At 42.7% G+C, this 26,830-nt stretch overlaps 1 protein-coding gene across 3 annotated transcripts in view; it reads left to right on the forward strand.

Annotated features, from left to right (window-relative positions):
- The window catches only part of ctif (CBP80/20-dependent translation initiation factor), a 218,924-nt gene that overhangs the window by 72,309 nt on the left and 119,785 nt on the right, over positions 1 to 26,830 (forward strand). For all 3 annotated transcript variants that reach the window (XM_060848810.1, XM_060848971.1, XM_060848895.1), the window contains exons 2-3: positions 10,866 to 11,051; positions 14,857 to 14,937. In XM_060848810.1, the coding sequence (XP_060704793.1) occupies positions 10,875 to 11,051; positions 14,857 to 14,937 (258 nt within the window). In that variant the 5' untranslated portion in view covers positions 10,866 to 10,874. The remainder of the gene's footprint in view (positions 1 to 10,865; positions 11,052 to 14,856; positions 14,938 to 26,830) is intronic.

The following is a 26,830-nucleotide window of genomic DNA, read 5'->3' on the forward strand; positions in this document are numbered from 1 at the left end:
TTATCATAAACTCTGCAGCTTATATTTTGCACCAAGTCCTGTTCACCAATTAGGAGAAAGTGAGGACTGCAGATATTGGCTGAAACGTCAATTCTCCTGCTCCTCGGATGCTGCCTGATCTGCTGTACTTTTCTGTTTGCCAGTTACCTGAGTTGCTGAGTTTGCTTTAGATCCATGTTCAGTAACACAATTTTTAATTACTCATTCTTGTTTAAAATTTTTCCCTGACCTCCCTATCTCTCTCCATGTAACCTCCTCCAGCACTTCAATTCTTTGAGAGCATTCTGTTCAGCTAAGTCTGGCATTTTCAGTGACTTTACCAGCTTTCAGTAGCTTAACCATTGGTAGCTTGCCTTCAGCAGTGAAGCTTCTAATCTCTGAAATCTCCTCCGAAACCTTCTCCTATCGATTATCTCCTTCCCTCTTCCCTCCTCAAAACTGAGAGGGAGGAATTTCCCCCTCCTTAGAGGAGAGAAGAGAAACTCTTCTTGCCACTTCTGCAATTAAATGTTGAGTGACAAGGTCCATGGAGAATTGCTGTACTCATTGATTAATGGCCACTTAAGGACCTTTACTTGCCTACTCCCCAATTGGCTACCTCCTTGTCAAACATGAAAGGGGGTTCATTTCCATGGGAAATCCAACTGAGTTGAGAGTAGGAGGAGGAGACCCCAATATGGGTCAGACCAACGCATGGATGGTATGCAAGAGGGTAGCTTCTGAAAGCCACCTGCTCATTTCTGACTCTGTTGATACTTCTGTCCCCCGACCAACATCTCATGAGATGAAAAATAGTCTTAGCATTTCATCTCTAGATCCCCCACAAAGTAGGCCTCCACTGGCAAACTTCTGGATGAGGAGATGCTGAAGTCTGACTGGCAGCTTCGCAATTATTGAGGCCTGCATGCAGGCCCGATACCCACCTTTGCTCATTTCTCCACTCTTAATGAGCTGCTTGATGGTGAGTCACCTCGTGGATAGGAACGGTGTTTGACTTGCCACACATTTTCTTTTTAAATAGAAAGGGAAAATTGGGCCCAATGTCTGTGCGAAAGGTTAAGGTCATCAGCGAAATCACAATTCAGGATTACATTCATTGGATAACTCTCTTATGAAAGCCATTATGGTATTTAAAGGTCATTTAAAGGTGCTATATAAATGTAAATTATTAAAAACAAAAATGAAAAGGTTGCTGCTTTTCATATTTGGAACTCCGTTCATAAAAGCGATTCAGGGAATGCCATTCTTTAAATTCACATTTCTAACGTAACTTCTCCATCGGTTATTCGAACTGCATTCTGACCTGGTGATTGCTGCTGCCTATAAATAACTACAGAAATTTAAATCCTTGCCAACAAGGCATCAGTTACATTTTAGTGAGGATTAGCCATGTTTATGTTGTGCTTCATGGTCACGTGACTCACTGCTGCTTTGCCTGCCAAGTGGCGTATGGGCTAATCCTGTTTGTCATTGGCTCTCTATCTCTTGAATGGTTGTAACCAGTGAGATTTACTGGAGCTTTGCAAAACACAAGGAGATGGCTTTAGTGTAGAAAGGGAAACAAAAGCCCCTCTTTCTAGAAAGGCCTCTCCGTTGTTTGAAACTGCTGAGAGTTTGCCAGCATCTTTTTAAGAACTCAACCTGACTTATTTTCATTGTTCAATCATTTTAGTTTCCTCACAAGCAAATTGTTATTGTTCTGAATATTGTAGGTGGGGTATAATTTTACTATAAAAACCTTGAGCTAAAGATTAAAGTATTCTAATTCCTTTAGAGAAATTAGCGTTGTTTAAGAAAACATTACCCCTGGGACCCACTCCATTACTGTCAATTCTGTAAAAGAGAGGCTGTTTATAACTTGGTGTGTGTCTTCGTTTTACTGTTAGTTTTAACTCCATCAGCACATTCAGTACTGAGCTATAACAACTAATCAGGTCCCAGCTCTGGGTCCAGTTTGTGGAGTCTGCAGAAGTGCTCTCCCAGATTGTGTTTAGTTGCACGTTTATTGGACTAACATGCACTTTCATTAGGTGGTTACACACCTCTCCTACTGACCAGTTCAGAATTACTAAAGGCCTGAGGGTGACGTTTACTGACACAGCAGATTTGTTGATTGAAACTAAGTGAAAAAAATAACTTACCAAAATAGTGAACGATTCTTCAATGTATTTGCTGTCAAATATCTTATCAGGTAGTAGTTGGCTGTATTAATTCAATTCATTTGATTGGTTCTCTTTGCCAGAACACCAGTCTCACTAACTCATAATCAAACGCTTCTGCACCCAAAACCAAGCACAACACAATAATTAAAGTGACCAAACATTCGAAAAAGGTGATGGACTTTGTTCACATTCTATAGGTATTCCTAATGTTTATTAGGGTCATAGTGGAAAAGTACTTTGGGATGTTCTGAGAATCAGAAGAGGGCTTTATAATACAAACTTGCTTCTTTTCTTTCCCTCTCCTCTTTGTGAATGATTTGTCTGCTGTTCTTTAATTGAGAGATTTACCCTTGTGCCATTTTTAACCCCTATCAAAACTTTAGCAGTTTTTTTTTAGATCTGAGATTAGTCTCTTTCTCAGTGTTTGCATTCTTCTGCATTTTGCTCTTTTTTTCCTTTCTGGCATGCCTCCCAAAAGCACTTCTCTAGCGCTGTAGCACCTGCAATGTTTTGTCTGCCCAGCAAAGTTTTATGTTGCTCTGAGGTACAGAGGGTGCAGAATGTTCTCAAAGGGAAGAGGAGCCAGCAGGAGGTCATTGTACACATTGGAACCAAAACATAGGAAGGGAAAGGTTGAGAGTTAGGCAGGAATTCAAAAAGGAGGCCCTCTAGAGTAGTAAAATCTGAATTAATCCCGGTGCTATGAGCCAGTGAGGGCAGGAATAGGAGGATAGAGCAGATTAATGCATGGCTAAGGAGCTGGTGTATGGGAGAAAGATTCACATTTTTGGACCATTGGAAGCTGTTTTGGGGTAGAAGTGACCTGTACAAGAAGGACAGATTGCACCTAAATTGGAAGAGGACTGATATACTGGCTGTTCGGGAGGATTTAATCTAGTAAGGTGGTGCCATGTTTAAGGAAGATGGTAAGGACAAGCCAGAGAACTATAGACCAGTAAGCCTGACATCGATGATGGGAATGTAGTTGGAGGGAATCCTGAGAGACGGGATGTACGTATATTTGGAAAGGCAAGGACTAATTAGAGGTAGTCAACATGACTTTGTGCGTGGGAAATCACTTCTCAAACTTAGTTGAGTTTTTTGAAGAACTAACAAAGAGGATTGATGGGGCCAAGAGGTAAATGTGATCCGTATGGACTTCAGTAAAGCATTGGGCAAGGTTCCTCATGGGAGACTGGTGAGCAAGGTTAGATCTCATGGAATAAAGGGAGAACTAGCCATTTGGATACAGAACTGGCTCAAAGGCACAAGACAGAGGGTGGTGGTAGAGGGCTGTTTTTCAGACTGGAGGCCTGTGATCAGTGGAGTGCCACAAGGATCGGTGCTGGGTCCCCTACTTTTCATCATTTTTATATAAATGATTTGGATATGAGCATAACAGGTATAGATTAGCTTACTTACAGTGTGGAAACAGGCCCTTCGGCCCAACAAATCCACACCAACCCTCCGAAGCACAACCTACTCAGACCCATTCCCCTATATTTACCGCTTCACCTAACACTGCGGGCAATTTAGCATGGCCAATTCACCTAACCTGCACATTTTTGGATTGTGGGAGGAAACCGGAGCACTCGGAGGAAACCCACGCAGACACAAGGAGAATTTGCAAACTCCACACAGAGAGTCGCCTAAGGCGGGATTTGAACCTGGGTCTCTGGGATGTGAAGTAGCAGTTCTAACCACTCTGCCATCATGCCTTTTAGTTAGTAAGCTTGCTGATGACATCAAAATTGGAGGTGTAGTGGACAGCGAAGAAGGTTACCTCCAATTACAATGGGATCTTGATCAGATGGGCCAATTGGCTGAGAAATGGCAGATGGAGTTTAATTTAGATAAATGCGAGGTGCTGCATTTTGGGAAAGCAAATCTTAGCAGGACTTACACACTTAATGGTAAGGTCCTAGGGAGTGTTGCTGAACAAAGAGACCTTGGAGTGCAGGTTCATAGCACCTTGAAAGTGGAGTTGCAGGTAGATAGGATAGTGAAGAAGGCATTTGGTATGCTTTCCTTTACTGGTCAGAGTATTGAGTACAGGAATTGGGAGGTCATGTTGTGGCTGTACAGAAAATTGGTTAGGCCACCGTTGGAATATTGCATGCAATTCTGGTCTCCTTCCTATCGGAAGGATGTTGTGAAACTTGAAAGGGTTCAGAAAAGATTTATAGGGATGTTGCCATGGTTGGAGGATTTGAGTTATAGAGAGAGGTTGAATAGGCTGGGGCTGTTTTCCCTAGACCAACGGAGGCTGAGGGGTGACCTTATAGAGGTTTACAAAATTGTGAGGAACATGGATAGGCTAAATAGACAAAGTCTCTTTCCCTGGGGTGGGGGAGACCAGAACTAGAGGGCATAGGTTTAGGGTGAGAGGGGAAAGATATAAAAGAGACCTAAGGGGCAACCTTTTCACTCAGAGGGTGGTATGTGTATGGAATGAGCTGCCAGAGGAAGTGGTGGAGGCTGGTACAGTTGCAACATTAAGAGGCATTTGGATGGGTATATGAATAGGAAGGGTTTGGAGGGATATGGGCCAGGTGCTAACAGGTGGGACTAGATTGGGTTGGGATATCTGGTCGGCATGGACGGATTGGACCGAAGGGTCTGTTTCCGTGCTGTACATCTCTATGACTCTGAGGTGGTCTTTCTCCTTCTGTAATCCACTTTTAGATTATGTTTTGATAATGATTTGTTTTTCTTGTCTCTTTATCTTCCCCACTTTTTCAACTGGTCAATAGTTGATCTCTTTACTGGCTACAAACTAATTACAGTTTAGTGGCTTGGTTGGACACACATGTCTCTGTGGGGAGATATCAAAATCCTTTCCAGTGACCTGCTGTGTAAAACAAACATCTGCCTCCTCAGCTCTACAGTCCCTTCTGAAATAACTCCACAAAGGCTGCCACTCTGTTATCAGGTCATCTTTTGTTTATACATGCATAATACATGACAGTGTCCAGGCTAGCACAGAGCTGGTCCCTAGAGTGACCAGAACCCTAACACTTCTGTTTATATCTATCAGCCAGTTCTCCTTGATTGGGCTGTTAACCTGGTCCAGATTAGATCTGATGAAGGGCTTTTGCCCGAAACGTCGATTTTCCTGCTTCTCAGATGCTGCCTGACCTGCTGTGCTTTTGCAGCGTCACTCTAATCTAGACTCTGATTTCCAGTCCTCACTTTTGCCTTGTTAACCTGGTCCAATCAGGGAACTTGTATTCAATGAGGATCCACCTGGCTGACATTTTTCCAAGCACCACATCCCTCTCTTTTAATTCCTGGGACATAGCCTCATTCTTTTTTCTGCAGCTTCTCCTGGACCATTTTCACACCAGGTCCATTTCCTTCAGCTCTGGCTCGGATACTAGCAGTGTGTACCAGGCCATAGGCCATCTCTTGCGCCTGGAGTGCCTCAGCCGAAATTCATCTTCAGGCAATAACGGTGTTGAGGCAGTGACATCTGTCATGTCCATCTCGTCTTCAGAGGTTTCTTCGACACCAGACAGAAGGGGAGAACCCATGGGTTCTGACAACCTTGCAGGATGTTCTGAGGGGGCCAGGTATGTTTTGTTCCTGTTCTGTTTGTGAGGTTGAAGCTTTCATGTGGATCATGTGCTTGTTCAGGTCTGCCTCACCTACCCAAACTTTGCATTCTTGGGACCTGACCTTGCATCGATCATGCCTTTCGCCCATGCAGAGCCACTCCTTTGGTTTTGATACCAAACTTGGTCCCTTGAAGTAAAATGCCTCTCTCTTAGAAGAGTCTTATGCTCGATATTGGAGTTTCTGTTGCTGTTTCACTTTACCCCTCCTAGAATCCAGGCAAATCAGATTTAACATGGTGTGGAGTCTTCTCCCCATTAGCAACTCTGTTGGAGCTGTTCCTGTGGTTGCATGGGAGTGGTCCTGTAATCAAATAGGAAGTGGCACAGTTTGATATTTAGTGGAGTTTCTTTAAGCCTTCGTTAAAGTTTGGGTACTCCTTCTGGCAGACCATTGGATGATGGATGGTTTGGAGCTGTCCTTACGTGCCAGATGCCATTTGACTTTGGAAATATTCAAATTTCTTGCTGGTAAATGATGTCTGTTATCTGTGACCAGTATATCCAGGAATCCGCATATTGCAAAAAAATGCTCACAACTTTTAGATAGTCGACCCCGTGTTGGATGAATGAACTCTGTGCACAATCAGGTCGAATGGCTGCCCACGATTACTAAAAACATACAGCCCCATGAGAGGACCAGCAGAGTCAACCTGTAATCGAATCCAGGGTTTACCCAGCCATTCCCACAAATACGGGGGAGCTGTTGGTGGTTATATTATCCTTGTTGGCACTCTGGGCACTGCTCTACCAACATGATTATGTCAGGATTCAGTCCTGGATGCCAAACATAACTTCTTGCCAATAAGATTCTGATGGATTTCAGCCAGTATTTTGCAGTGACCTTTATTCATATCGATCACTCTTGCTCTCCATAGTAAATATGCCATCCTGGACTGTGAAACTGGCCCAGTACTGCCCCAGAAACATTTCAGTTCTGGTTATAATGGCCCTTTTGTTTCTCCCATCAGCACAGCTGTTTTAGTTTTACCAGGACGTGATCATTTTATGTCCAAAGTCTGATATTGTCAGCAGTGACTGGAAACATATCTTGAAAATTTAAAACCAGAATGGACTCTCCTGGGGAGGCAGTTCAGGGCATCTCCATTTGCTACTTGGCCTCATGGAGCCAACACTACCCCGATACTGTACAGGAAGGCATCATTATATGACAGCACCACATCTCGCTTGTGATCGTAGTATGCCAACACCTTAGACAATGATAGCTGTTTTTTTCACTAGTCCAAAGGTTACATCTTGGCAACAAGACCATTTCTAAGGATGGCCTTTTGTCAATAGCAGATATAAGGGTGCCAGAACGGAGGCCAGGTTGTATATGAATTTTCCATAACAGCCCAAGGAAAGACCTCGGCTCTGATACTGACATGGAAGCCTGGGCACCTTTGATAATTCTCACTTTATCTTCCAATGGCTGTAATCCGGTTTTGTTGACTCTGTAGCCCAGGTAAATCGCTTCAGGTGTCTGGAGCACACACTTTTCTCTTCTAAGGTAAACCCCCCACTTGGCTGGTGAAGTATAATCACTATGTCCAAGTTCTCTAAACGCTCTTTCTTTGTCTGTTATTAGTATATCATCTAGATAAATGGAGACCTGGGGTAGGCCTTGTAAAATGTTCTCCACTGTCCACTGGAAAATGGCACATGCTGATGATACCCCAAATAACAGTCTCATATGTTGGTACAAACCCTTATGAGTATTAATTATAGATAATTCTGGGAATCCTCATCTACTCACATTTGCAGTTACATATGACTCATGTTTAGCTTCATGAAGGAACTGGATATTTATCCGCTATGAAAAGCAGTTTATTGTTTGTTTGAAGTACCCACAAAGGCAAACTGACCCACCGGACATAACAATCATTGGAATCTAGACGGAATTCTGGTCAGGACTGGTTCTGCAATCATTGATACAGCCACATTGGTATCGATTTCCATTAGAATCCGGTCTCCATTTAACCAGATATTTATTTTGATTTGTTCTGATTTAGATGCTGCTAAGCAAATTAACTGTTTAAAACTAAATGTAGGTGGATTTTCTAGGGTGTGCACTCTCCTGGATACAGGCCTATGAGTCCTCTTACTCAGTTCGGGCCTAGTGGGACCCTTTTCCTGCATACTGGCAGCAATTACAATGGTCTGCTGGTCCAGATACTTGAGAAAATTTTAACCGTTTGGCCAAGGCTTGGTTTTATTTTGGGTTTTACTGTGGGTTGACCTAGAGTCCCTCCATTCACCGTATGTCCTGAGTGAGGCTATGTAATTGTCTTCACTCAAGTGTCTCCCCAAGCTCGGCCCTAGTGAGGGTGTTTACTTCTGTCAGCATTCTCTGTAAGTCATAAGCTTCACTTGCTGCATTTTCTGATCATAAAGCCAGTTGTAGTACATCTTTAAAGTCCTGTTGGGCTTCATCTTATAGGCATTTTTGCATAATCACATCATTAATCCCACATACCAAATGGTCTTTCAGCATCTCACTTAAATATCTCACTCTTGTCTCCACTGAAATAACTCCACAAATGCCCGTATCCTATCACCAAGTATCTCTTTATGAATATTTGCATAGTACATGACACTGACCCAGCTAGCCCAGAGCCAGCTCCTCTAGAGTGAGCAGAACCCCTGACACTCCTGTTTTTTTTCTTTTTCTTTCCTTTGCTTTTTTTGTTTTTTTTTTCTCTTTTTCTTTTTAGTGCTTATTTTTTCCCAGCACCCATGTTATGTGTGTGCAGGTGTGAAACACAGTGAAAGACACAAGGTGCACAAATCTTTATTCAAATTCCCACCACCAGGAAGAAAAGAAACACCCAAGTGGCCAGTGACAAGCAGTGCCCTTCACATTAAAGGGCAATGCTGACACTCCTTTTTTTTCCTTCTTTTTCTTTAAACGTGCCTAACTGCGGTAGTGCTTATTTTTTCCCCCAGCACCCATGTTGTATGTGTGCAGGTGTGGGACACAGTGAAAGACACAAGGTGCAATTTTTATTTGGTTTCCACCACCAGAAAGAAAGGAAACACCCGAGTGGCCAGTGACAAGCAGTGCCCTTCACGTCAAAGGGCAATGCTGTGTGATCAAACAGTGAAGGGGAGGGCAGGGACTAAATCAAAATAGAGTTGGAGGGGGAAATAATGCACTCCACTACCTGTGGCGCCCACCTCTCCCTGAACAACTCCAGGGTGTTGGTGGAGACCGTGTGCTCCTTCTCCAAGGACACCCGGGCTCTAACATAACTGCGGAAGGGGGCAGGCAGTTGGCCCTAACATTCCTATTTTTACCTGTCAGCCAGGGCTCCCTGATTGGACCAGGTTAACAGCCTCAATAAGGGAACATCTATTCTGTAGTCCTCCTGATTGACCTGATATGGACAAAGTGTTGGCAAATGGGGTTAGGTCAGATTGGGATATCTGGTAGGTGCAGACGAGTTGGACCAAAGGGTTTATTTCCATGCTTTGTGACTCTGTGACTCTATACTTGAGTTATTGCTTTATTGAGAATTAACTTGTGGTCTAATTGTAATCTCTTACGCAGTCTGTTATTTCCTAGTCCCAGTACAGTATGATCACAAATTATTTTACTCTGTTAAATGCCATGGGCATAGTGTTCAGACAAGCCAAGAAGATTATAATGAGAGTCCACTAATTGGATTCATTTTAATTGAATTTACTTCTCTCATAGAATTGTGAAATTGCTCACTGTAAAATGTTTTTCAAATTAATCTTGTACAGTTTCATTAGCAGTTAAAAGTTCTGCAAAATTGTTTCTGATCTCTGTCTCGCAAATATGTTAATGTGGTAATCTATATTCAATTTTTCAAAAATTGGAATAGTTTCAGACTTTAATCACGAGAATGTTTTAATGCATCATCTTGATCATCCTGCTGATGCAATGAAATCAAATTTAAAGACTGAGTGTGCACAAAAAAACACTCTTCTTTCAATTATCTATTTGATCATATTGTTCTTGCGTCCGGAGCTTAATAAGTTCATTCCCTTTTAATTTCAGTTTCTGGAAGATTATTTTACTATTTAATCATAGAACGGAAACTACAATCAGCATTTTTTTTTTGGAATGTTCCTCCTTAAGATATGGACATTGCCAGCAAGGCCTATATTTATTGCCTGTGAATAATACCAAGAGAGTAAGTTATTGTTATTAAGCCTCTTCAGAGGAGAGCCAAATGTCAACCCCATTAGAATCCGAGTAATTTATGGTTCAGAAGGAAGCTGTTCTGCCCATCAAGTTTGTAATATACTTGTGGAACTGAAGTCAAATGTATTCCAAACCAGGTAGAGAAGCTGATTTGTTTCTTGAAAGGCTGTTAATTTTTTTTGAGGGTATCCATTAACTTTATGGTCACTTACACATTATCGGAGTTTCAGGTTTTGGAACTATTTCCACTAGATTGATGTGAATCATAGAATCCCTACAGGGTAGGCAGTCCATTCAGCCTATTGAGTCCACACCAATCCTTCAAAGAGTATCCCACCCAGCCCTACCCCTCTCCCCTATCCCTGTAAGCATGCATTTCCCCATGGCTAACCCACCTAGCTTGGACACCATGGGCAATTTAGCATGGCTAATCCATCTAAGCTGCACATCTTTAGACTGTGAGAGGAAACCAGAACAACCGCAGGAAACCCACGCAGGCACGGGGAGAATGTGCAGACTCCACACGGACAGTCACCTGAGGGTGGAATGAAACCCAGGTCCCTGATGCTGTGAGGCAGTTGTGCTAATCATTGAGTCACCGTGCTGCCACAGCTAAGCAAGACATGACCCTAAGCTGTCAACAACCATTTATGTCTGAGATGAGGAGAAAATTTCTTCATTAGTATCTCTAGAATTCTCTACTCCAGTGGGTTGTAGATGCTCAGTAACTGGGATTGATAGATTTTTTTTTAGTCCTTAGGGATATGATAATCAGACAGTAAAATGAAGTGGAGGTTAAAGATTAACCATGATGTTATTGATTTCCAGAACAGACTCAAGAGGCATATAGTTTAATTCTGCTACTGTACTTTTCAGTTTTGACACTTGATTTTCATTTAATGTGTTCTTTTTTTCCAGAACATAGACATGGAGAACTCCTCAGTAGCCTCCGCTTCTTCAGAGGCTGGAAGTAACCGTTCCCAAGAGATAGAAGAACTTGAGCGATTCATTGACAGTTATGTCCTAGAATACCAGGTTCAGGGGTTACTTACTGACAAACCAGAAACTGATGCAGACGGTGAAAGGACACCACCAAACTCACAGGTATGTGGCTTCCAGATTATGTTGCCAAGTTGATGCACAAGCATTCTTGGATAATGTTGAATGCTCTTGTTTGAATGGAGCTGTTCCATGTCGCCACTGTGTTATTTGTGCTAGTGATATAGATTGGAGGCAATTCTTACTCCCACAAACTGCCATGCCACTCAGTGTAAAAATGGATGGTGTAAAGATAAAACTAGAACAAGTTGTAGCCCCTTCTGATGGCACTAGCTGCCATACTCCTTGTAGGTGTTCACTAACACACTGAAAAGTTTTAGGACCTTTAAATAGCATTTTGATGTGTCAGTGGATGAGTATGTAGAGTAGCAATAGTAAGAATGGTTAGATAAGATCAGTGGGTATTTGGAGTTCAGCAAAACATTTGAATATAGGAATTGAGATGTCATGTTGCAGCTCTACAAGACATTGGTGAGGCCACTTTTAGAATACTGCATACAATTCTGGTTTCCCTGCTAAAGCAAAAATGTTGTTAAACCTGAGAGGGTGCAGAAAAGATTTACAAGGATGTTACTGGGACTAGAGGGTTTGAGCTATAGGGAGAGGCTGAGTAGGCTGGAGCTTTTTTCCCTGGCGCATCGGAGGCTGAGGGGTGATCATAGAGGTTTATAAAATCATGAGGGGCATTTGTAGGGTGACTAGCCAAGGTCTTTTTCCTGAGGTGGAACAGTTGAAAACTAGAGGGTATAGGTTTAAGGTAAGAGAGGAAAGATTTAAAAGGGGTCTGAGGGGTAGTTTTTTCATGCAGAGAGTGGTGTGTACATGGAACAAGCTGCCAGAGGAAGTGGTACGGGACTGAACTGAGTAGTAATATGTTGCTGGACATATCTTTCCATTTTTCTTTGCTTGAACAAGGATATACTGAATCGATGAAAGATTATGGTTATTGCCTTTGCAAATTCCTCATTTAATTCCCTTAATATCCTTGAATGCATTAATAACAGGAGCTGGGTACAATTACAATAGTTAAAGGGCATCTGGATGGGTTCAGGGGGATATGGGCCAAATACTGGCAAAAAGGAACAAGGGCAGAGTGGGATGCCTGGTTGGTGTGGACAAGTTGGACTGAAAGGTTTATTTCCATGCTGTATAACTCTATGATTCTATTGCAAAATGGAGGGGGACTTTGGGAGGAGCTTGGTTTAGAAGGGCCTAATTAGGGCAGGTAAGCAGAGAGTTGGGGGGTATTGAGGGTGGGGAATGTGGAGGAATACTGCAAATGTCAAAGGGGGTAGTCTGGATGTCAGTTGTACCATTACCCAAGAGTTAGACTGGGAACTTTCTATCTAACATTTCCTGTAAAGTATACATTTAAGTAAAACAGAATTGTCCCAAGTCTGAGTCTGAGGATCTCAGGAAATTGGTGACTTTCCCATCAAGAGTTAATGCTTCCTGGGCAATTTCCATGGAGTCAGTTTGTTCAGACTTCTCTAAGGTCTTGGATCATATGTCCAAGCATACAGACATAGAGCACAGAAACAGATCCTTTGGTCCAATTCGCCCACGCCGACCAGACATGCCAATCTGACCTAGTCCCATTTGCCAGCATTTGGCCATTTCCCTCTAAACCCTTCCTATTCATATACCTATCCAGATGCCTTTTAAATGTTATAATTGTACCAGCCTCCACCACTTGCTCTGACAGCTTGTTCCATACACACAGCACCCTCTGTGTGAAAACATTGCCCCTCAGGTCCTTTTTAAGTCTTTCAATTTTCTCCTTAAAATTATGTCCTCTAGTTTTGGACTCCCCAACCTTACAAAAACTCTACTCATGCCCCTCATGATTTTATTACCATCTATAAAATCCCCCCTCAGCCTCTAATGCTCCAGGGGGAAAAAAAACCCAGCCTATTCAAACTCTCCCAATAACTCAAACCCTCCTGCCCAGCAACATCATTGTAGATCTTTTCCGTGTCTTCTCGAGTTCAACAACATCTTTCCTGTAGAAGAGTGACCAGAATTGTACACAGTCTTCTAAAAGTGGTTTCACCAATGCCCTGTACAGCCATAACATGATATCCTAACTCCCCTCTCCCACTCTGTCATGGACATGCAAGTCCTGGACTTCCTTCACTGCCAAATCCAACCTTGAAGCCTGGAGGAAGAACGCCTCTCATCTTCTGCCTTGGGACCCTCCAACCACCCAGCATCAATGTCAATTTCACCAGTTTCCTCATCTCCTGTTCTCCCATGTCATCCCAGATCCAACCCTGTAAGTTGGCATCACGCTCTTGAACTGTTCTACGTGTCCATCTTCCTCCCCATGAATCCGCTCCACCCTTCCCTCCGATCTATCACCATCACCCCTCTACCTGCATCTGCCTATCACCTTCCCATCTACCTTCCCGCCAGCCCCACCCCCACCCTCCTATTTATCTCTCAGCCCCTTCACCACTCCCCAACATTCCTGATGAAGGGCTTATGCCTGAAATATGGCTTGGATTCTTCCTGACCTTTGCTTTTTCAGTACCACACCTTTCGACTTTATCCTAACTCCTATACACATTGCAATCCAGAGACTGGAAGATCTGGAAAATGATTGTACAGGTACACAGTCCTTTATCCAAAACCCTTGGGACCAGCTGGTTTTTGGAATTCTGAATTTTTTTGATTTTGGAATAGGTGACAGATTAACTGAAATTTTTAAAAATCTTACTAAACAGCAGGTGCACCTGTGAGTACTATGAGCCCGGAGACAGAATTGACACCTGCCTGCGCTGGGTTATGCTCCCACATCACATCTGAGTGATGTGGGTTGAATGGGTGCGGAGTTAGTTTAATTGTTTGCACATTAAAGATTACAACAGGGTCTTGACCAGATGGGCCAATGGGCTGAGAAGTGGCAGATGGAGTTTAATTCAGATAATGCGAGGTGCTGCATTTTGGAAAAAACAATCTTAGCAGAACTTATACACTTTATGGTAATCTCCTAGGGAGTGTTGCTGGACAAAGAGACCTTGGAGTGCAGGTTCATAGCTCCTTGAAAGTGAAGTTGCAGGTAGATAGGATAGTGAAGAAGGTATTTGGTATGCTTTCCTTTATTGGTCAGAGTATTGAGTACAGGAGTTGGGAGGTCATGTTGCGGCTGTACAGGACATTGGTTAGGCCACTGTTGGAATATTACATGCAATTCTGTTCTCCTTCCTATCGGAAGGATGTTGTGAAACTTGAAAGGGTTCAGAAAAGATTTACAGGGATGTTGCCATTGTTGGAAAATTTGAGCTACAGGGAGATGCTGAACAGGCTAGGGCTGTTTTCCCTCAAGCATCAGAGGCTGAGGGGTGACTTTATAGAGGTTTACAAAATTATGAGGAACATGGATAGGATAAATAGGCAATGTCTTTTCCCTGTGGTTGGGGAGTCCAGAACTAGAGGGCATAGATTGAGGGTGAGAGGGGAAAGATATAAAAGAGACCTAAGAGGCAACTTTTCCACACAGAGAGTGGTACGTGTATGGAATGAGCTGCCAGGCCAAGTTGTGGAGGCTGGTACAATTGCAACATTTAAAAGGCATTTGGATGGGTATATGTATAGGAAGGGTTTGGAGGGATATGGGCCGGGTGCTAGCTGGTGGGACTAGATTGGTTTGGGATATCTGATCGGCATGGACATGTTGGACCAAGGGGTCTGTTTCCATGCTGTACATCTCTATGACACTATGACCCATATGATTTGCTGCTAATCAAGTACTTTCCAAGTATAGTCACTGTTGTAAGAAAGAATTGCACTGTGTGCTGGTATGCCCACACTGGACACTTTTTTGAATGATTATTTGTTTTGCCCACAGTGGAATGAAGATTTCACAGACACACTAACTCTAAACTGGGCCTCTCCAAAGGAAAAGAACTCCCGCAAACAAATCAATCAGGTAACCTCTCACTGCAATATACTTTACCCCATTTCTATACACAGCAAAGATCTGTAAGGCATGGAATCGAAACTCCACCATCGTTATAGTCTTGATTTTCACTTAAAAGACCAGGAAAAAAGTGATAGTTGCAAAGAGTTTGAGAAATATGTGGAAAAAATTGATTTGTGGTAGCATTACATTTGGAATTTGTAAGCACATATTTCCATATTGCTTAATCTTCCAGCCCAGTCCAAATTGGAATTTAATAATATTTTGTCAAGTCCACATGAGTTTGAAAAGAAATGGGGCCAGCTAAAGGTCATTTAGATATAAATTGGAGAATCCTAAGTGCATTGTTCAGGATTGAAGTACACCTATATTGCTGTTCTTATAATAAGTAAAGGCTAACATGCTACTTGTCTTCCCTATTACCAGCTGCATTTGGGTGCTAGCTTTGTTGCACTTTATTAAATGCTTTATGTTAACTCAAACATACTACACCTATTAATTCTCCTTCATCCACTCAGCTTGATACATTCTCAATAATTTTGTCAAACAATATCTTCCTCTCAGTGGATGTTACATAGAGCCATGCAGCAAAGAAACAGGCCCTTCGGCCCACCATGTCAGTGCTGACCAATGAAAACCAAACTATACTAATCCCATTTAATGGTTCATAGCTTACTGTCCCCCTGGAGTTTTACATGCATGTCCGGATGCTGTTTAAACGTTGTGAGAGAGTACCTGCCTGCACCACCTTCCAGTCAGCATGTCCATATTGCTGCCACCCTCTAAGTGAAAAAAATGGTCCCCTCAGATCCCTTTAAAACATTTAGTCCTCACCTTAAACTTATACTCTCTGGTCTGCCAAAGGGAAATGATTCTCATATCTACCCCATCTGTGCCTCTCATAATTTTGTATACCTGGATCAAATTTCACCCCCCCAAATCTCCTCTGCTCCATGGAAAGCCATTATGCCAGATTCATTCCCAATGATTAAGTCTAGCACAGTCCACCTGTAGTTGGGCTATCTATGTACTGGCACAAAAAGCTCTCCTGGACACATTTTGAAAATTCCACCCTGTTTAATTCTTTCACACTCAGACGATCCCAGTTAATGTTAGAAAAGTTGAAAACCTTAATCCTCCCGCACCTCTGATTTGCCTACCACATCTGCTCCTCTATCTTCCTCAGAAATTCAATCCAAAGTTCCTAACCCGAGCAAAGTAATCGCCCATTTTCATTCATATGTCCTACTCAGGTGGCCTCATTTCAAGAGCCATCTAAGGCATCCTCCCATCCTCTCTCACAACTTCTATCAATATCCTCGCTGTGAGGTTTGCTCATGCCCTTCCCCAACCAAAAATCATACCTGAAAGTTTGATCCCCTGGAATGTTGAGCTGCCAATCCTTCCTTCAACCATGTCTGAGGGACAGCCTCACAGATGTTTATAAAATCATGAGGGGCATGGATAGCAGTGAATAGCCAAGGTCTTTTTCCTAGGATTGGGGAGTCCAAAACTAAAGGGCATAGGTTTAAGGTGAGAAGAGAAAGATTTTAAAAGGACCTCAGGGGCAACTTTTTCACACAGAGGGTGGTGTGTATATGGCATGAGCTGCCAGAGGAAGTGTGGTGGCTGATACAATTACAACATTTAGAATGCATCTAAATAGATATATGAATAGGAAGGGTTTAAAAGGATATCTGTCAAATGAGACTACGTTAGAATGGGATGTCTGATTGGCATAGACGAGCTGAACGAGAAGGGTCTGTTTCCATGCTGTATAACTCTGTCTCAGTGATTGCAACAATGTCATATTCCCATGTGCTGATCAAGGTTCATAAGTTTAACCATCTTACCAGTCAGGTTCCTTGCCTTAAAATAGATCCAATTTAGCTTTCCAGTCCTTCCAGTGTGCCTTATCTTGTCCATGTGTTCTGTGCTTACTGGTTTGTCCTTCCATTCCTTCTATTTCTAAATGAATCTTGTTACTAATTTTACATCCGCTTTGTGTCCCATCCTCCTGCCAAATCAATTTAAAACCTTCCCAATCGCACAAGCAAACCTCACAACAAGGATATTGGGTCCTTGCAGTTCAGGTACATCCTGTTCAGCTTGGACAGGTCCCACCTATTCCAGAGACTGTCTCAATGATCCAAAAGTCTAAAGTCCTGCCTTCTACACCATCTCTTTCGGGACATTTTGAAAAGGTAGATAGGATAGTGAAGAAGGCGTTCAGTATGCTTTCCTTCATTGGTCAGAGTATTGAGTACATGAGTTGGAAGGTCATGTTGCAGCTGTACAGAGCATTGGTTGGGCCACTTTTGGAATATTGTGTACAATTCTTGTCTCCCAGCAATAGGAAAGATGTTATGAAACTTGAAATGGTTCAAAAAAGATTTACAAGGATGTTTCCCGGGTGAGAGGGTTTGAGCTACAGGAAGAGGGCTACAGGATAGGTTTGAGCTACAAGAATAGGTTGAGTCTGTGTTCCCTGTTTCATGTTGGGAGTTGAGGGGGTGACCTTATAGAGGTTTATAAAATCATGAGGGGCATGCGGTGGCGGAGTCCAGAACTAGGGGACATAGGTTTAGGGTGAGAGGAGAAAGATATAAAAGGGTTCTAAGGGGTAAAGTTTTCACACAGAGGTTAGTGCGTGTATAGAGTGAGCTCCCAAGAGGAAGTGGTGGAGGCTGGTACAATTACAACATTTAAAAGGCATCTGGCTGGGCATATAAATATGATTGGAGGGTGGCAAATGTTATTCCCTTGTTCAAAAAAGGGAATAGAGATAATCCTGGGAATTACAGACCAGTCAATCTTACGTCAATAGTGGGCAAAGTATTGGAGAGGACTCTGAGAGACAAGATTTATGATAGTCAGCATGGTTTTGTGAGGGGCAGTTCGTGCCTCACAAACCTTATTGAATTATTTGAGGATGTGACAAAACATGTTGATGAAGGTAGAGCAGTGTATGTGGTGCACGTGGATTTTAGCGAGGTGTTTGATAAGGTTCCCTGTAGTAGGCTCATACAGAAAGTAAGGAGGCATGGGATGCAGGAACATCTGAATGTTTGGATACAGAATTGGCTGGCCATAGAATGTAGAGGGTAGTGGTAGGTGGAAAATATTCAGCCTGGAGCTTGGTGACCAGTGGTATTCCCCCAGGGATCTATTCTGGAATCTCTGCTCTTTGTGATTTTCATAAATGAGCTGGATGAGGAAGTGAAAGGGTAGGTTAGTAAGTTTGCCAATGACACAAAGGTTGGTGGAGTTGTGGATAGTGTGGAGGGCTGTTGTAAGTTACAACAGGACACTGATAAGATGCAGAACTGGGCTGATACGTGGCAGATAGAGTTCAACCTGGAAAAGTGTGAAGTGATGCACTTTGGACAGTCAAATTTGAATGTAGAATACAGGGCGAAAGGCAGGATTCCTGGCAGTGTGGAGGAACAGAGGGGTCTTGGAGTCCATGCATATAGATCCATCAAAGTTGCCACACATTAGCAGGGGGATTGAATTTAAGAGCTGCAAGGTTATGCTGCAGCTCTGTGGAGCCCTGGTTAGACCACATTTGGAATATTGTGTTCAGTTCCTGTCGCCTCATTATAGGAAGGAGGTAGATGCTTTAGAGAGGGTCCAGAAGAGATTTACCAGGATACAGCCTGGACTGGAGGGCATGTTTTATGAAGAAAGGATGAGGGAGCTAGGGCATTTCTTTTTGGAGTGATTGATGACTTGATAGAGGTGTACAAAATGATGAAAGGCATTGGTAGAGTGGATAGCCGGAGACATTTTCCCATGGCGGAAATAGCTATCACGAGGGGACATAATTTTAAGGTGATTGGAGGAAGGTTTGGGGGAGATGTCAGGGTAGGTTCTTTACAAGGAGAGTGGTGTATGGAGGGAATGCACTGCCAGGATTGGTAGTAGAGACTGATATATTAGGGACATTTAAGCAACTCTTGGATAACCTCATGGATGATAGTAAAATGTAGGGTATGTAAGTTAATGTGATCTTAGAGTAGGATAAAAGCTCGGCACCACATCAAGGGCCGAAGGGCTTGTACTGTGCTGTACTGTTCTCTATTCTATAATAGGAATGGTTTAGAGGGATATGGACCAAGTGCTGGCAATGGGACTAGATTAATTTAGAATATCTGCTCAGCATGGATGAGTTGGACCGAAGGGTCTGTTTCTGTGCTGTACATCTGTATGATTCTATGACTCTGTGACATGTTCATCTAATCTATCTTCCTATTCTGATAACTCAGAGCGTGGCACTGCAAATAATCCTGAGATTACAACCTTTTGTAGTTCAAGGTTTTTGTAAAGATTTGTAGATCGAATACTAATGTCAGTTGTTGTGGGTATGTTTGCTGACCTGTGAATTTGGTTTGAAGACATTTTGTCCCCTTTCTAGCTGACAGCCTCAATGCTGTGGACCCTCCTGTGAAGTAAGTTTGCAGATGACACCCAAAGTTGGAGGTGTAATGGACAGCGAAGATTACCTCCGTGTACAACGGGATCTTGATCAGATTGGCCAGTGGGCTGAGGAGTGGCAGATGGAGTTTAATTCCGATAAATGTGAGATGCTGTGTCCCTTTATTAATTCATGAATGAGGGAAGCACTAGTTAGTCAGCATTTATTGCCTGTCCCTAATTACCCAGAGGGCAGTTAAAACGCAACCATTTTGCTGTGGGTCACAAGTAAGGATGGCAGTTTTCTTCCCTAAAGGATATCAGTGAACCAGGTGTGTATTTCCAACAATCAAATCATGCTTATCATTAGACCTTAATTCCAGATATTTACTGAATTCAAATTCCACCATCTGCCGTGGCAGGATTCAAACCAATGTCCCCAGAATATTACCTGGGTCTCTCTATTAACAGCCCAGCAGTAATACCACTACACCATTGCCTCTCACTTTTTCTTTTGGAAAGGCAGAACTAATACACTTACTGGTAAGGTCCTGGGGAGTGTTGTTGAACAAAGAGCCCTTGAAGTGTAGGTTCATAGGTTCTTGAAAGTAGAGTCACAGGTAGACAAGATGGTGAAGGAGGCGTTTAGTATGCGTTCCTTTATTGGTTAGTGCACTGAACATAGGAGTTGGGAGGTCATGTTGCAGCTGTACAAGGAATTGGTTAGGTCACTTTTTGAATACTGTGTGCAATTCTGGTCTCCCTGCTATAAGAAGGATGTTGTGAAACTTGAAAGGGTTCAGAAAAGATTTACAAAGATGTTTTCAGGGTTGGAGGGTTTGAGCTGGGAGAGGTTGTACAGGCTGGGGCTATTTTCCCTGGAGTGTTTACGCTGTGGGGGGAACCTTATTGAGGTTTATAAAATGATGAGGGGCAGAGATGGGTTAATAGACAAGGTCTTTTCCCTGAGGTGAGAGAGTCCAAAAGTAAAGAGCTTAGTTTTAAGTTGAGAGAGGAAAGATTTGAAAGGGACCAAAGGGGCAACTTTTTTGTGTGTGAAATGAGTTGCCTGATGAAGTGGTATGGCTGGTAAAATTACAAAATTTAATAGGCATCTGGGTGGGTATATGAATACGAACGGTTTAGAGGGATATCGGCCAAATGCTGGCAAATGGGACTAGCTTAATTTAGGATATCCAGTCATATGGATGGGTTGGACCAAAGAGTCTGTTTCCATGTGTACGCCTCCATGACTCTAGTCTGCCTCTTTAATCTACAACCTGTAACTCTCAATTCGTGCTGTAGGGCCTTTTTATTGACCCATACTGCTGGTACCGACATGTACCACCACTCCTGGCTATTAACCCTCTCCCTTCAGAATGCCCTGCAGAAACTCTGAGACATCCTACCCTGACACCAGGGAGGCAACATACCATGCAAAAATTTTGTTTGCTGCCACAGAACCACCTGACAGTTCCCCTTGCAATGAAGTCCCCGATTATTAAAGTTCTTCCAGACGTTTTCCTGCTCTGTCAGAGACAACTATGTTGCCACAAATTTGGCTGTTACTGCTTCCCGCTAAGAGTTCAAACCCCCCTGCCCCCAACCCCCGCCAACAGGACAACAGAATCTAAAACAGAATATCTGTTTGAGAGTGGGATGCCACACGGGAGTGCTGCATTGTCTGCCCATGCTTATCCATATTCTTGATGGTCACCCAATGCTTTTCTGTCTGTAGCCCATATCTGTGTGACCAGCTCACTAGGTGTGCTATCCATGACCTCGTATCATAGATGCTCCATTGTGAATCCATCTGGCGCTCCAGGTGACAAATCGGGAGCTGCAGCTGGACACATTTCCTGAATACGTCATTACCATGCACAGTGGAACTGTCCCTGAATTCCCACATATTGCAGGAGGAGCATTCCACGGTTCTGGGCTTCACTACCATTATGATCCTTACCAACAGACAGGATAGATCGAGTGAATCCTTAGAAGAGTATGAAGGAAGTAGGAGTATACTTAAGAGGGAAATCAGGAGGGCAAAAAGGGGACATGAGATAGCTTTGGCAAACAGAATTAAGGAGAATCCAAAAGGTTTTTACAAATACATTAAGGACAAAAGGGTAACTAGGGAGAGAATAGGGCCCCTCAAAGATCAGCAAGGTGGTCTTTGTGTGGAGCCAAAGAAAATGGGGGAAATATTACATGAATATTTTGCATCAATATTTACTGTGGAAAAGGATATGGAAGATATAGACTGTAGGGAAATAGATGGCGACATCTTGCAAAATGTCCTGATTACAGAGGAGGAAGTACTGGATGTCTTGAAAAGGGTAAAGGTGGATAAATCCCCAGGACCTGATCAGGTGTACCCGAGAACTCTGAGGGAAGCTAGAGAAGTGATTGCTGAGCCTCTTGCTGAGATAATTGTATCATCAATAGTCACAGGTGAGGTGCCCGAAGACTGAAGGTTGGCAAACGTGGTGCCACTATTTAAGAAGGGCGGTAAAGACAAGCCAGGGAACTATAGACCGGTGAGCCTGACCTCGATGGTGGGCAAGTTGTTGGAATCCTGAGGGACAGGATGTACATGTATTTGGAAAGGCAGGGACTGATTAGGGATTGTTAACATGGCTTTGTGCATGGGAAATCATGTCTCACAAACTTGATTGAGTATTTTGAAGAAGTAACAAAGAGGATTGATGAGGGCAGAGCAGTAGATGTGATCTACATGGACTTCAATAAGGTGTTCGACAAGGTTCCCCATGGGAGACTGATTAGCAAGGTTAGATCTCATGGAATACAGGGAGAATTCGCCATTTGGATACAGAACTGGCTCAAAGGTAGGAGACAGAGAGTGGTGGTGGAGGGTTGTTTTTCAGACTGGAGGCCTATGACCAGTGGAGTGCCACAAGGATCAGTGCTGGGTCCTCTACTTTTTGTCATTTACATAAATGATTTGGATACGAGCATAAGAGGTACAGTTAGTAAGCTTGCTGATGACACCAAAATTGGAGGTGTAGTGGACAGCGAAGAGGGTTACCTCAGATTACAACAGGATCTGGACCAGATGGGCCAATGGGCTGAGAAGTGGCTGATGGAGTTTAATTCAGATAAATGCGAGGTGCTGCATTTTGGGAAAACAAATCTTAGCAGGGCTTATACACGTAATGGTAAGGTCCTAGGGAGTGTTGCTAAACAAAGAGACCTTGGAGTGCAAGTTCATAGCTCCTTGAAAGTGGAGTCGCAGGTAGATAGGATAGTGAAGGCAGCGTTTGGTATGCTTTCCTTTATTGGTCAGAGTATTGAGTACAGGAGTTGGGAGGTCATGTTGTGGCTGTACAGGACATTAGTTCGGCCACTGTTGGAATATTATGTGCAATTTTGGTCTCCTTCTTATCGGAAAGATGTTGTGAAACTTGAAAGGGTTCAGAAAAGATTGACAAGGATGTTGCCAGGGTTGGAGGATTTGAGCTATAGGATGAGGCTGAACAGGCTGAGGCTGTTTTCCCTGGAGCATTGGAGGCTGAGGGGTGACATTATAGAGGTTTACAAAATTATGAGGGGCATGGATAGGATAAATAGGCAGTGTCTTTTCCCTGTGGTCAGGGAGTCCAGACTAGAGGGCATAGGTTTAGGGTGAGAGGGGAAAGTTATAAAAGAGACCTAAGGGGCAAGTTTTTCACGCAGAGGGTGGTATGTGTATGGAATGAGCTGCCAGAGAAAGTGGTGGAGGCTGGTACAATTGCAACATTTAAGAGGCATTTGGATGGGTATATGAATAGGAAGAGTTTGGAGGGATGTGGGCCAGGTGCTAACAGGTGGGACTAGATTGGGTTGGGATATCTGGTCGGCATGGACAGGTTGGACCGAAGGGTCTTGTTACTATACATCTCTATGATTCTATGATTCTTAAGTGGCTATATAGTCTTAAGTATTTATAGCTCATCTTAAATTGCCAAAAATATGTTGTTTTTCAGGGAAGTATTGAGGCACCATGCTAGCATCCCTAGTTCTGAGCCAGAATCCCTAGACACAGATAATGTTCTGAGGGTCCAGGTTCAATCCTGGTATGGCAGCTGTTGAAATTTGAATTTGATAAAATTGTATATCTAATGATGACCATGAAACCATTGTCGAGTTGGAAAGTCCTATCATGTCCTTGGGCGAAGGAAACTACCATCCTCACCTGGTTTGACCTACATGTGACTTGAGATACACAGCAATGTGGCTGATTCTTAACTGCCCTCTGCATCATGATGAATGGGCAATAAATCATGGCCTAGCTAATGATGCTCTCATCTCATGAATGAATGAAAACGAAAAATAAGAGTGGGTAAATTTCATGGTTAGCCAGCTGCAGGAAGAAACGGCAACCCACTGTGGTGCTTAGTACATAGCATGGACCAATCCAAAGTCCATAGCCAAATATTAGATAAGTATACAACATGAGTGGATGTTGAGCTCTATACACTAGAATCTGTACCAAATTCACTTATCACAGCTGGGGCAGGGATAAGTCTGCCATAACTGTCTTTGTGCAACGAAAAGAATGAGTAGATAATGATCCAGGCCTCTCATTTTGAGAAAGGTATGATATAATGTTGAACTCTTCTTCTGTTCCCTTTGCCTCCGAGTCCATTTCTTTGCATGAGATTCCTCTCCCTGTCCCACAGACCCCTCCACCCACCTCTCATACTCTCCCTCCACCTGGACCCCTCCCTCTGGCCTTTCACCTGCACTGAACCTGAACCCAGGTCTCAAGAAGGATCTCTGGACCTGAAACATTAACTCTGATTTCTCTCCACAGATATTGCCAGACTTGCTGAGCTATTCCATTGAGTTTTGTTTCTGTATTTCATTTTGATTTGATTCGGGTGACCTCTGCTGCATTGTGCATCACATATGGACCAAAGCAAGTTGTAAAGACCTGCTTAGAAAAATGCTAATGGGTACTTCCAGCCCAAGATTGTGTTGTAGAATGTTCACTTAACCAATGAATCCATCTCTGGACCTATACTTCAGCATGTGTAACCCTATTCAGAAGGAGCAGCAGGGGAAATAAACAGATATTGTGTGTGTTCACAGAAAAAGATTCAAGCACTGTAACATAAGCTTAGCAGTATAACTGCATCAGATATTCTTGGAATTCAGTACAATGCCAAGCTGTTATGGAATTTAATTTCATCTATGCCAGACATCAGTAACCTGAGATGCATTAGTCCATCTGTAAGTAGTGTTGAGAGACAAGAGAAGAAAGAAAATGTTTTGAATTCTTCTGCTAGTCTCTTGGAAACTTGCCGAGCAGATTACACTGAAACAGATTTCCAAGAATGTCAACATTCTGAACCCCGACTAAGAAACTGCAGTTGGATTTAGCACCAGAAGAAAGCAGCTCACGGTGAGGGACTCTGTTACTTAAGCAAGTGTCTTTTGAATATTGATGCAGAAGTTACTGTCACAACTTGAAATCTTAGGATGGCTTTTGGTGATGGAGAGGGCAGTAAAAGAAGATTGTGCAGCAGCTTTTCATTAATAAATTTATCCTTCATTGGTCAGGAAATTTTATGTTATGGTCATGATGAGCTACTTCTTTGCTAGGCATGGAGAATAAAACTTTGTTGTGGTTCTGTTCGCCGAGTTGGGAGTTTTTGTTGCAAACGTTTCGTCCCCTTTCTAACGAAATGTTTGCAACAAAAACTCCCAGCTCAGCGAACAGAACTACAACAACGAGCACCTGAGCTACAAATCCTCTCTCAAACTTTGAAGAATAAAACTTTAATAAGAAGCTAAATGGAGTAGAATGATCTCGAACATAATTCTAAGTTCATGTGGAATAAGTTGATGTGAACCAAGGGAGCTCAATATTGTCTTTGCTTTTAGGAATGAAAAAACTCTGGCCAATTTCAGGATGTACCCGAGGGCTTTACAATAGAGCTATGCATACTGGCTCCAGCTCAAATTTTAAAATATTATCATCATAATCCTAACTTTATTTCAAGCAACAGTGTGGATATTGTTTACTTCTAGTAATAAGAATATTTTGAAGCAGTTGGCCTAAACCAGCTTGCCCACTCACTTATCTCCTCTTCCAGGTCCCACATTCATAACTTTCTTCTGCCCTTGGGTGCATTTCTCTCTCTCTTGCGGTAGGATGTCTGTCTGAGATTTGGGCCATGGGCTTCCATTGAATTGGTTCATGCTTTTGGGCAAATTACAGCAGTTGGTTGTCGTTTCCTCCTGTACATGCAGAACCATGAATTTCACTCAGTGTCACTGCCTGCCATCAAACATATTGGAAGGATTTGTGGGTGACTATTAACCTGTTTTACCATGTTATAGACATTCCTTCCCCAGCAAAGAGGTGTGGGACTTGAACACAGCTTTTGGCATACAGCTGGGGATGATACTCCTTCTGAGCCAGAAATATTGTTTTGACAGAATTTAGAGGATGTCCAAAACAGAGTGGATAAAGGAGGACCAGTAGATGTAATGTATTTGGATTTTCAAAAAGCTCTCATAAGGTGCCACAAAGCTAATGTCCACAGTCAGTGGGGAATAGGGAAGACAAATGAAATAGTGGTCTTTATTTTCATGGGAATAAAGTATGAAAATAGGGGGATTTTGCTAAAAGTACACAAGGCACATGTTAGACTGCAGCTGGAAAACTGAATTTTTTTGGTCTCCTTATCTAAGGAAAGATATACAGAGGAACTCTGGTTATCTGGCATTCAATAATCCGAATACTGGATTATCCGGCAAGATCGCAAGGTCCCAATGCTTGGCTAAACTATGTTATCTGGAATTCGATTAACTAAATGAAATACTTCCCGCCCGTGTCCTTCGGATAATGAAGGCTCCTATATACTTGCTTTAATGGCAGTGCAGGGAAGATTCACTCGGTTGATTCTGCATATGGAGGGATTTTCTTCTGAGGCGAGGTTGAGTAGCTTGAGCTTGCGCTCGTGTGGAGTTTAGATGAATGAGGTGCAACAGCATTGAAACATACAGGATTCTTAGAGGACTTGACAGGGTAGATGTACAAAAGTTGTTTTCCCTTGTGGGAGAGGACATAATCTCAGAATAAGGGGTTAGCAATTTAAGACAGGAGGAATTTCTCCTGAGGATTGTGAATCTGTGAAATTCTTTACTGCAGAAAGCTATAAGACTTGTTAAGAATATTCAAGGCTGAGACAGACCATAGGTGTAATTATCCAATCAGTTATGGTCTTATTGAATCATGGAATAGATTCATGAAGCTGAAAGGCTTACTTCTGAATCTATGTCTTCTGGTCACATAAAGCATTACTTTCAGTATAAGAGCTCATGTAGAGGCATGGATAAAGGATTGACTAATTAATTGTTTGGCAGAGATTGAGAGATGATCTTACTGAAGGTATGCAAGATTCATAGGGGGCTTGACAGTAGGTAAAGGGAGATGAGGAATTTCTTCTTTGCGAGTTTAATATTTGGAATTCTCTTT

This window comes from Hemiscyllium ocellatum, chromosome 1, assembly GCF_020745735.1.
Source record: "Hemiscyllium ocellatum isolate sHemOce1 chromosome 1, sHemOce1.pat.X.cur, whole genome shotgun sequence".
Classification (NCBI taxonomy): Eukaryota; Metazoa; Chordata; class Chondrichthyes; order Orectolobiformes; family Hemiscylliidae; genus Hemiscyllium; species Hemiscyllium ocellatum.